Source organism: Heptranchias perlo, unplaced genomic scaffold (genome assembly GCF_035084215.1).
Source record: "Heptranchias perlo isolate sHepPer1 unplaced genomic scaffold, sHepPer1.hap1 HAP1_SCAFFOLD_689, whole genome shotgun sequence".
NCBI classification, from domain to species: Eukaryota; Metazoa; Chordata; class Chondrichthyes; order Hexanchiformes; family Hexanchidae; genus Heptranchias; species Heptranchias perlo.
The window spans coordinates 55,845-68,147 of record NW_027139718.1 but is presented as its reverse complement, the minus strand read 5'-3'; the positions used below and the strand labels follow the sequence as shown (position 1 = coordinate 68,147).

General features: G+C 51.1%; 1 protein-coding gene across 5 annotated transcripts in view; it reads right to left on the bottom strand.

Annotated features, from left to right (window-relative positions):
- Positions 1–7,171: 7,171 nt before the first annotated feature.
- ankzf1 (ankyrin repeat and zinc finger peptidyl tRNA hydrolase 1) overlaps positions 7,172–12,303 on the bottom strand; it is a 50,335-nt gene continuing 45,203 nt past the window's right edge. For 4 of the 5 annotated variants that reach the window (XM_067981195.1, XM_067981196.1, XM_067981197.1 and 1 more), the window contains 3 exons: positions 11,920–12,087; positions 10,492–10,559; positions 7,172–7,673 (listed from right to left, as the gene is read on the bottom strand). In XM_067981195.1, the coding sequence (XP_067837296.1) occupies positions 7,559–7,673; positions 10,492–10,559; positions 11,920–12,087 (351 nt within the window). In that variant the 3' untranslated portion in view covers positions 7,172–7,558. Of the gene's footprint in view, positions 7,674–10,491; positions 10,560–11,919; positions 12,108–12,303 lie in introns of those variants that run through there. The other variant, XM_067981194.1, reaches the window with a different exon arrangement.

The following is a 12,303-nucleotide window of genomic DNA, read 5'->3' as shown; positions in this document are numbered from 1 at the left end:
GGAATCAGGGGGAAAACTCTCCAGTGGCTGGAGTCATACCTAGCACAAAGGAAGATGGTAGTGGTTGTTGGAGGCCAATCATCTCAGCCCCAGGGCATTGCTGCAGGAGTTCCTCAGGGCAGTGTCCTCGGCCCAACCATCTTCAGCTGCTTCATCAATGACCTTCCCTCCATCATAAGGTCAGAAATGGGGATGTTCGCTGATGACTGCACAGTGTTCAGTTCCATTCGCAACCCCTCAGATAATGAAGCAGTCCGAGCCTGCATGCAGCAAGACCTGGACAACATCCAGGCTTGGGCTCATAAGTGGCAAGTAACATTCGCGCCAGACAAGTGCCAGGCAATGACCATCTCCAACAAGAGAGTCTAACCACCTCCCCTTGACATTCAACGGCATTACCATCGCCGAATCCCCCACCATCAACATCCTGGGGGTCACCATTGACCAGAAACTTAACTGGACCAGCCATATAAATACTGTGGCTACGAGAGCAGGTCAGAGGCTGGGTATTCTGCGGCGAGTGACTCACCTCCTGACTCCGAAAAGCCTTTCCACCATCTACAAGGCACAAGTCAGGAGTGTGATGGAATACTCTCCACTTGCCTGGATGAGTGCAGCTCCAACAACACTCAAGAAGCTCGACACCATCCAAGATAAAGCAGCCCGCTTGATTGGCACCCCATCCACCACCCGAAACATTCACTCCCTTCACCACCGGCACACTGTGGCTGCAGTGTGCACCATCCACAGGATGCACTGCAGCAACTCGCCAAGGCTTCTTCGACAGCACCTCCCAAACCCGCGACCTCTACCACCTAGAAGGACAAGGGCAGCAGGCGCATGGGAACACCACCACCTGCACGTTCCCCTCCAAGTCACACACCATCCCGACTTGGAAATATATTGCCGTTCCTTCATTGTCGCTGGGTCAAAATCCTGGAACTCCCTTCCTAACAGCACTGTGGGAGAACCGTCACCACACGGACTGCAGCGGTTCAAGAAGGCGGCTCACCACCACCTTCTCGAGGGCAATTAGGGATGGGCAATAAATGCCAGCCTTGCCAGCGACGCCCACATCCCGTGAACGAATAATAAAAAAAAACCTGCTGGACTCCGCCATCATTGAGGATGCAGATGTTTACAGAGCCTCCTCCTCCCGTTACTTGTTTAATTGTCCACCACCATTCATGACTGGATGTGGCAGGACTGCAGAGCTTTGATCTGATCCGTTGGTTGTGGGATCGCTTAGCTCTGTCGATAGCATGTTGCTTCCGCTGTTTAGCATGCATGTAATCCTGAGTTGTAGCTTCACCAGGTTGGCATCTCATTTTTAGGTACACCTGGTGCTGCTCCTGGCATGCTCTTCTGCACTCCTCTTTGAACCAGGGTTGATCCCCTGACTTGTTGGTAATGGTAGAGTGAGGAATATGCCGGGCCATGAGGTTACAGATTGTGCTGGAATACAATTCTGCTGCTGCTGATGGCCCACAGCACCTCATGGATGCCCAGTTTTGAGCTGCTGGATACAAGCTCAATTGCTAAATTTAAATCCGAGATCGATAGCAGATCAGCCACGATCTTATCAAATGGCAGAGCAGGCACGAGGGGCTGAATGGCCTCCTCCTGTTCCTAGATCTGTTCTGAATCTATCCCATTTAGCACGGTGGTAGTGCCACACAACACGTTGGATGATGTCCTCAGTGCGAAGATGGGACTTCATCTCCACGAGGACTGTGCGGTGGTCATTCCTACCACTACTGTCATGGACAGATGCATCTACGACAGGTAGATTGGTGAGGACGAGGTCAAGTAAGTTTTTCCCCTGTGTTGGTTCACTCACCACCTGCTGCAGGCCCAGTCTAGCAGCTATGCCCACTCACTCAACTTGTCTAAATCGCCTTGAAGCCTCTTTGCATCCTCCTCACAACTCACAATCCCACCTAGTTTTGTGTTGTCAGCAAACTTGGAAATATTACATTTGGTTCCCTCATTGACATCATTGATATATATTGTGAATAGCTGGGGCCCAAGCACTGATCCCTGCGGTACCCCACTAGTCACTGCCTGCCACCCGAAAAAGACCTATTTATTCCTACTCAGTTTCCTGTCTGCTAACCAATTTTCAATCATAGTCACGGAAAGAGTCCAGCTCACTCACTCACTCTGTCATAGTCCAAGCTCACACTCACTCTGTCCCTCGCAAGGAGATACTCATAGTCCAGCTCACCCGCGCTCTCTCTCAAGGAGAGAGTCATAGTCCAGCTCCATAAGCGATAGGAGCAGGATTAGGCCATTCGGCCCTCGAGCCTGCTCCCCCATTTAATGAGATCATGGCTGATCTGATTTTTACCTCAACTCCACTTTCCCGCCCTTTCCCCATATCCTTTGACTCCCTCACTGATCAAAAATTTGTCTAACTCAGCCTTGAATGTATTCAATGACTCAGCCTCCACAGCTTTTCGGGGTAAAGCATTCCAAAGATTCACAACCCTCTGGGAGAAGAAATTCCCCCTCATTTCCGTCTTAAACGGGCAACCCCGTATTCTGAGACTATGCCCCCAAGTTTTAGATTCCCCCATGAGGGGTAACATCCTCTCAGCATCTACCCTATCGAGTCCCCTCAGAATCTTGTATGTTTCAATAAGATCTCCTCTCATTCTTCTAAACTCCAGTGTGTATAGACCCAACCTGTTCAATCTTTCCTCATAAGACAACCCTTCCATACCCGGAATCAACCTAGTGAACCTTCTCTGAACTGCCTCCAATGCAAGTATGTCCTTCCTTAAATAAGGGCACCAGAACTGTACGCAGTACTCCAGGTGTGGTCTCACCAGCACCCTGTACAGTTGTAGCATGGCTTCCCTGCTTTTATACTCCATCCCCCGAGAAATAAAGGCCAATATTCCATTTGCCTTCTGGATTACCTGCTGCACCTGTATGTTGATTTTTTGTGTTTCATGTACGAGGACACCCAGATCCCTCTGTACCGCAGCATTTTGTAGTATTTCTCCATTCAAATAATATTTTGCTTTTTTATTTTTCCTCCCAAAGTGGATGACTTCACATTTTTCCACATTATATTCCATCTGACAAATTTTTGCCCATTCGCTTAACCTGTCAATATCCCTTTGCAGACACTTTGTGTCCTCATCACAACTTGCTTTTCCACCTATCTTTGTATCATCAACAAATTTGGCCACAAGACACTCTATTCCTTCATCCAAGTCATTGATATAGATTGTAAATAGTTGAGGCCCCAGCACTGAGCCCTGCGGCACCCCACTAGTTACAGATTGCCATTTTGAAAATGACCCTTTTATCCCGACTCTGTTCTCTGTTAGTTAGCCAATCCTCTATCCGTGCCAGTATATTACCCCCAACACCATGAGCTCTCTCTCTCTCTCAAGGAGAGTCATAGTCCAGCTCACTCTCACAAGAAGTCATAGTCCAGCTCTCTCTCACACAAGGAGAGTCAGAGTCCAGCTCACACACTCTCTCTCACACACAAGGAGTGTCACAGTCCAGCTCACTCTCTCACAAGAAGAGAGTCATAGTGCAGCTCACTCTCTCTCTCTCACAAGGAGTGTCACAGTCCAGCTCACTCACTCACTCTCACAAGGAGTGTCACAGTCCAGCTCACTCACTCTTACAAGGAGTGTGATAATCGAGCTCACACTCTCTCTCACACAAGGAGAGTCATAGTCCAGCTCACTCTCTCTCGTCATCGATGACACGTTGACAGGCCCTGCGAATACACAGGATCTGCTCAGACGAGGAGGAATGCGATGGACACCTACAGACGCTGAAAGACGCCCTCGTAAGAATGGGATATCACGCTCGACTCGTCGATCGACAGTTCCAACGGGCCACAGCGAAAAATCGCATAGACCTCCTCAGAAGACAAACACGGGACGCAACCAACAGAGTACCCTTCGTCGTCCAGTACTTCCCTGGAACGGAGAAACTACGCCATGTTCTCCGCAGCCTTCAACATGTCATCGATGACGACGAACACCTCGCTAAGGCCATCCCCACACCTCCACTACTCGCCTTCAAACAGCCACCCAACCTCAAACAGACCATCGTTCGCAGCAAATTACCCAGCTTTCAGGAAAACAGCGTCCATGACACCACACAACCCTGCCACGGCAACCTCTGCAAGACATGCCAGATCATCGACACAGATACCACCATCACACGAGAGGACACCACCCACCAGCTACATGGTTCATACTCCTGTGACTCGGCCAACGTTGTCTACCTCATACTTTGCAGGAAAGGATGCCCCGGAGCATGGTACATTGGCGAGACCATGCAGACACTGCGACAACGGATGAACGGACACCGCGCAACAATCACCAGACAGGAGGGTTCCCTCCCAGTTGGGGAACACTTCAGCAGTCAAGGACATTCAGCCACCGATCTTCGGGTAAGCATTCTCCAAGGCAGCCTTCGAGACACACGACAACGCAAAATCGTCGAGCAGAAATTGATAGCCAAGTTCCGCACCCATGAGGACGACCTCAACCGGGATCTTGGGTTCATGTCACGTTACAGGTAACCCCACCAGCGAAAAAAGAATGATCTGTTTTTAATACAACTGGTCATTCTCTTTCTCTTCCTTTCGGATGTTTCTCTCTCTCTGTCTTTGGGTTCTGACCGTTTGTATATTCAGTAGTCCTGTATGTAATGTCTCTCTGTCTGAACACTATTTGACTCCTTTGATTGCCTTGACAACAGGCAGTTGGAAAGATTATCTGTAATCACCGGGCATTGTTCTCTGACTATATATGCAGTAACCTTCATGGAATCCCACACTCACCTGACGAAGGAGAAAGCCTCCGAAAGCTTGTGATTTTCAAATAAAACTGTTGGACTATAACCTGGTGTTGTAAGATTCCTTACATTTGTCCACCCCAGTCCATCACCGGCATCTCCACATCTCTCTCTCACAAGGAGTGTCACAGTTCAGCTCACTCTCTCTCTCACAAGGAGTGTCACTGTCCAGCTCACACTCTCCCTCTCACAAGGCATGTCACAGTCCAGCTCACACTCTCTCACAAGGAGTGTCACAGTCCAGCTCTCACACTCTCACAAGGAGTGTCACAGTCCAGCTCACTCTCACAAGGAGTGTCACAGTCCAGCTCACTCTCTCTCACAAGGAGTGTCACAGTCCAGCTCACACACTCTCTCTCACAAGGAGTGTCACAGTCCAGCTTACACTCTCACAAGGAGTGTCACAGTCCAGCTCACACTCTCTCACAAGGTGTGTCACAGTCCAGCTCACACTCTCCCTCTCACAAGGCATGTCACAGTCCAGCTCACACACTCTCACAAGGTGTGTCACAGTCCAGCTCACACTCTCTCTCTCACAAGGAGTGTCACAGTCCAGCTCACTCACTCTCTCTCACAAGGAGTGTCACAGTCCAGCTCACTCACTCTCACAAGGAGTGTCACAGTCCAGCTCACAGACTCTCTCTCTCACAAGGAGTGTCACAGTCCAGCTCACTCTCTCACAAGGAGTGTCACAGTCCAGCTCACTCTCTCACAAGGAGTGTCACAGTCCAGCTCACTCTCTCACAAGGAGTGTCACAGTCCAGCTCACTCTCTCTCTCTCTCACAAGGAGTGTCACAGTCCAGCTCACTCTCTCACAAGGAGTGTCACAGTCCAGCTCACTCTCTCTCTCTCTCACACAAGGAGTGTCACAGTCCAGCTCACTCTCTCTCTCACAAGGAGTGTCACAGTCCAGCTCACTCTCTCACAAGGAGTGTCACAGTCCAGCTCACTCTCTCACAAGGAGTGTCACAGTCCAGCTCACACTCTCTCACAAGGAGTGTCACAGTCCAGCTCACACTCTCTCACAAGGAGTGTCACAGTCCAGCTCACTCTCTCACAAGGAGTGTCACAGTCCAGCTCACACTCTCTCACAAGGAGTGTCACAGTCCAGCTCACTCTCTCACAAGGAGTGTCACAGTCCAGCTCACTCTCTCACAAGGAGTGTCACAGTCCAGCTCACTCTCTCACAAGGAGTGTCACAGTCCAGCTCACTCTCTCTCTCTCTCTCACAAGGAGTGTCACAGTCCAGCTCACTCTCTCACAAGGAGTGTCACAGTCCAGCTCACTCTCTCACAAGGAGTGTCACAGTCCAGCTCACTCTCTCACAAGGAGTGTCACAGTCCAGCTCACTCTCTCTCTCTCTCACAAGGAGTGTCACAGTCCAGCTCACTCTCTCACAAGGAGTGTCACAGTCCAGCTCACTCTCTCTCTCTCTCACACAAGGAGTGTCACAGTCCAGCTCACTCTCTCTCTCACAAGGAGTGTCACAGTCCAGCTCACTCTCTCACAAGGAGTGTCACAGTCCAGCTCACTCTCTCACAAGGAGTGTCACAGTCCAGCTCACTCTCTCACAAGGAGTGTCACAGTCCAGCTCACACTCTCTCACAAGGAGTGTCACAGTCCAGCTCACTCTCTCACAAGGAGTGTCACAGTCCAGCTCACACTCTCTCACAAGGAGTGTCACAGTCCAGCTCACTCTCTCACAAGGAGTGTCACAGTCCAGCTCACTCTCTCACAAGGAGTGTCACAGTCCAGCTCACTCTCTCTCTCACACAAGGAGTGTCACAGTCCAGCTCACTCTCTCACAAGGAGTGTCACAGTCCAGCTCACTCTCTCTCTCTCTCTCACAAGGAGTGTCACAGTCCAGCTCACTCTCTCTCTCACACAAGGAGTGTCACAGTCCAGCTCACTCTCTCTCACAAGGAGTGTCACAGTCCAGCTCACACTCTCTCTCTCTCACAAGGAGTCATAGTCCAGCTCACTCACTCACAAGGAGTGTCACAGTCCAGCTCACTCTCTCACAAGGAGAGTCACAGTCCAGCTCACACTCTCTCACAAGGAGTGTCACAGTCCAGCTCACACTCTCTCTCACAAGGAGTCATAGTCCAGCTCACTCTCTCTCTCTCTCTCTCACACACAAGGAGTGTCATCGTCCAGCTCACTGTGTCTGTCTCTCTCACAACGAGAAAGTCATAGTCCAGCTCACACTATCTCTCTCACACACCAGGAGAGAGTCATAATCCAGCTCTCTCTCAACGAGAGTGTCATAGTCCAGCTCACTCTGTGTGAGAGAGTGTGTTTTACTTCAGGGAACACAAACACATGGCTCCAATCCAGCATTCATCTCTGGCTTTTATTAAATAGTGACTTCCTGTGAACAAACGCCCTGTAAACATCGTATTATCAGGCACTGCGACACAAGCAGAACCGACTCCCAGCAACACAGTCAGGAGACACTGGGTATCTCTTCCTCTGATTCACCCACTGACCCTGGGGTCTGTCGATAAGCAGTGTGATTGGCTGCTGTCCAAGTGAGGGTCTGGCTGTCTATGTGAAGGAGCCGCACTGAACCTCGGGGGGCAGGAGGGGGCAATGTTAAGACTCCAGATGCAGCATTTCCCCCTTGGTCCCTCCCCCAAACAGCTCAATGACCGAGGGCTCTGTCAGGCACAGAGGGCGACAGGCTGTCTCACCAGTGATCAGTCTCCATCCCATTCCCCCTCACAGCCTCTGCTGTTTCTTGTGCTCCTGAAGGCATCGCGTGGTGCAAAAAGTGTAATCCAGGTACTCGAAGGGGACACGGCCCAGCAGAGACTGTCCACACATCCAGCAGCGCCTGTCGGGAGAATGGGGCAACGATGCAGTCACTGCCATAGAGAGGAAGGACCCAACACAGAGTAAATACCTGGGATTGAGTTACAGACTGGAATCTAATCGAGGGGTTCAGGGGTTTATATATAGAATCAAGGGGTTCGGGGGGGGGGGGGGGTGGGGGGTTTATATATGAAATATTTGAGTACAGGAGCAAGGATGTCTTACTGCAGTTATACAGGGCCTTGGTGAGACCACACCTGGAGTATTGTGTGCAGATTCGGTCTCCTTACCTAAGAAAGGATATACTTGCCATAGAGGGAGTGCAGCGAAGGTTCACCAGACTGATTCCTGGGATGGCAGGACTGTCGTATGAGGAGAGATTGGGTCGACTCGGCCTGTATTCACTCGAGTTTAGAAGAATGAGAGGGGATCTCATCGAAACATATAAAATTCTGACAGGGCTCGACAGACTGGATGTTTCCCCTGGCTGGGGGGGTCCAGAACGAGGGGTCACAGTCTCAGGATACGGGGTCGGACATTTAGGACTGAGATGAGGAGAAATTTCTTCACTCAGAGGGTGGTGAACCTGTGGAATTCTCTACCACAGAAGGCTGTGGAGGCCAAGTCACTGAATATATTTAAGAAGGAGCTGGATAGATTTCTAGACACAAAAGGCATCAAGGGGTATGGGGAGAGAGCGGGAATATGGTATTGAGATACAGGATCAGCCATGATCATATTGAATGGTGGAGCAGGCTCGAAGGGCTGAATGGCCTACTCCTGCTCCTATTTTCTATGTTTCTATCGAGGGGCTCGGGGAGGTTTATTTATAGAATCGAGGGGCTCAGGGAGGTTTATTTATAGAATCGAGGGGCTCAGGGAGGTTTATTTATAGAATCGAGCGGCTCGGGAAGGTTTATTTATAGAATCGAGCGGCTCGGGGAGGTTTATTTATAGAATCGAGCGGCTCGGGGAGGTTTATTTATAGAATCGAGCGGCTCGGGGAGGTTTATTTATAGAATCGAGCGGCTCGGGGAGGTTTATTTATAGAATCGAGGGGCTCAGGGAGGTTTATTTATAGAATCGAGCGGCTCGGGAAGGTTTATTTATAGAATCGAGCGGCTCGGGGAGGTTTATTTATAGAATCGAGCGGCTCGGGGAGGTTTATTTATAGAATCGAGCGGCTCGGGGAGGTTTATTTATAGAATCGAGGGGCTCAGGGAGGTTTATTTATAGAATCGAGGGGCTCAGGGAGGTTTATTTATAGAATCGAGCGGCTCGGGAAGGTTTATTTATAGAATCGAGCGGCTCGGGGAGGTTTATTTATAGAATCGAGCGGCTCGGGGAGGTTTATTTATAGAATCGAGCGGCTCGGGGAGGTTTACTTATAGAATCGAGGGGCTCGGGGAGGTTTATTTATAGAATCGAGGGGCTCAGGGAGGTTTATTTATAGAATCGAGCGGCTCGGGAAGGTTTATTTATAGAATCGAGCGGCTCGGGAAGGTTTATTTATAGAATCGAGCGGCTCGAGGAGGTTTATTTATAGAATCGAGCGGCTCGGGGAGGTTTATTTATAGAATCGAGCGGCTCGGGGAGGTTTATTTATAGAATCGAGCGGCTCGAGGAGGTTTATTTATAGAATCGAGCGGCTCGAGGAGGTTTATTTATAGAATCGAGCGGCTCGGGGAGGTTTATTTATAGAATCGAGCGGCTCGGGGAGGTTTATTTATAGAATCGAGCGGCTCGGGGAGGTTTATTTATAGAATCGAGCGGCTCGGGGAGGTTTATTTATAGAATCGAGCGGCTCGGGGAGGTTTATTTATAGAATCGAGCGGCTCGGGGAGGTTTATTTATAGAATCGAGCGGCTCGGGGAGGTTTATTTATAGAATCGAGCGGCTCGGGGAGGTTTATTTATAGAATCGAGCGGCTCGGGGAGGTTTATTTATAGAATCGAGCGGCTCGGGGAGGTTTATTTATAGAATCGAGCGGCTCGGGGAGGTTTATTTATAGAATCGAGCGGCTCGGGGAGGTTTATTTATAGAATCGAGCGGCTCGGGGAGGTTTATTTATAGAATCGAGCGGCTCGGGGAGGTTTATTTATAGAATCGAGCGGCTCGGGGAGGTTTATTTATAGAATCGAGCGGCTCGGGGAGGTTTATTTATAGAATCGAGCGGCTCGGGGAGGTTTATTTATAGAATCGAGCGGCTCGGGGAGGTTTATTTATAGAATCGAGCGGCTCGGGGAGGTTTATTTATGGAATCGAGCGGCTCGGGGAGGTTTATTTATAGAATCGAGCGGCTCGGGGAGGTTTATTTATAGAATCGAGCGGCTCGGGGAGGTTTATTTATAGAATCGAGCGGCTCGGGGAGGTTTATTTATAGAATCGAGCGGCTCGGGGATGTATATTTATGATGTGGAGATGCCGGTGATGGACTGGGGTTGACAATTGTAAACAATTTTACAACACCAAGTTATAGTCCAGCAATTTTATTTTAAATTCACAAGCTTTCGGAGGCTTCCTCCTTCGTCAGGTGAACGATGTGAAAATGATGTCAGGTGAACGATGTCAGGTGAACGATTTTTCACATTGTTCACCTGACGAAGGAGGAAGCCTCCGAAAGCTTGTGAATTTAAAATAAAATTGCTGGACTATAACTTGGTGTTGTAAAATTGTTTACAAAGGTATATTTATGGAATCGAGTGGCTCGAGGAGGTTTATTTATAGAATCGAGCGGCTCGGGGAGGTTTATTTATGGAATCGAGTGGCTCGAGGAGGTTTATTTATAGAATCGAGCGGCTCGGGGAGGTTTATTTATGGAATCGAGTGGCTCTCTCTACCTGTGATGATGGACCGTTCCACTGTGGACCAACTGCTGGGCAAAGCGTTTCTCTGCAGCCAGAGCCCGCTGGAAAAAGGAGCACAGTGACACTGTAGATCATTCAACGTCCTGACATTGTTAATCCTCCGCCCCCTCCTTGTGTTTTGCCCCTCTGTGGGGTGGGGGCGCCCCTGCCACCCCTCCCAAAGGTGCTGACTCTCGCTAGGGTCAGGGATCCACGGATACAGCTCCCCTCTGGTACCTCAACCAGGATCCTGGACAATGTCTTCAGACAATTTGATCTGGAGGGATCAGAGCCAGGCACCTTCCGGTCCTCTCCATCAGAGCACAAATAAGAGAAGGGGCGGTGATCTCCCGCTCCGTGTGTCTCGGTCCCACACCGGGCGGTGATCTCCCGCTCCGTGTCTCTCGGTCCCACACCGGGCGGTGATCTCCCGCTCCGTGTCTCTCGGTCCCACACCGGGCGGTGATCTCCCGCTCCGTGTCTCTCGGTCCCACACCGGGCGGTGATCTCCCGCTCCGTGGGGCTCAGTCCCACACCGGGCGGTGATCTCCCGCTCCGTGTCTCTCGATCCCACACCGGGCGGTGATCTCCCGCTCCGTGTCTCTCGATCCCACACCGGGCGGTGATCTTCCGCTCCGTGTCTCTCGATCCCACACCGGGCGGTGATCTCCCGCTCCGTGTCTCTCGGTCCCACACCGGGCGGTGATCTCCCGCTCCGTGTCTCCCGGTCCCACACCGGGCGGTGATCTCCCGCTCCGTGTCTCCCGGTCCCACACCGGGCGGTGATCTCCCGCTCCGTGTCTCCCGGTCCCACACCGGGCGGTGATCTCCCGCTCCGTGTCTCCCGGTCCCACACCGGGCGGTGATCTCCCGCTCCGTGTCTCCCGGTCCCACACCGGGCGGTGATCTCCCGCTCCGTGTCTCTCGGTCCCACACCGGGCGGTGATCTCCCGCTCCGTGTCTCTCGGTCCCACACCGGGCGGTGATCTCCCGCTCCGTGTCTCTCGGTCCCACACCGGGCGGTGATCTCCCGCTCCGTGTCTCTCGGTCCCACACCGGGCGGTGATCTCCCGCTCCGTGTCTGTCGGTCCCACACCGGGCGGTGATCTCCCGCTCCGTGTCTCTCGGTCCCACACCGGGCGGTGATCTCCCGCTCCGTGTCTCTCGGTCCCACACCGGGCGGTGATCTCCCGCTCCGTGTCTCTCGGTCCCACACCGGGCGGTGATCTCCCGCTCCGTGTCTCTCAGTCCCACACCGGGCGGTGCTGTTCCCGGTCAGCTTAGGATCGCGTGGGATACAGGATGGGAAACAAAGGAAGGGCAAAATCCCTAATACTAGGATCAAGGTGGTGGGTCGCGCTTTCAAAAATAAAGCAGCGCTTGAAATTTTCGGCAGCAGTCTGCACGTGTCTCTGTTCCTACCTTCTCTCTCTCACTCATCGCTGCGTATCTTTTCTTCTCCATCTCCTCCTCTTCCTTTCTCTTTTTTTCTTCCTTCTGTTCTTTCTCCCTCAGTTTCTTTGCTGCTTTCTGAGCTCGTTTCTTCTCTGCTTTTTTCGACTCAATTTCAGAGGTCAAAGGAGCAGGAAACTGCAGAACACAAAGGATCCCTGGTAGCACACGGAGTGTAACACGTCCATAAAATAATACCACACCGTTAACGGGTATAATATCCCCATATAATAACACCCCGTTACTGGGTATAATATCCTGATATAATAACACACCGTTACTGGGTATAATATCCCCATATAATAACACCCCGTTACTGGGTATAATATCCTGATATAATAACACACCGTTACT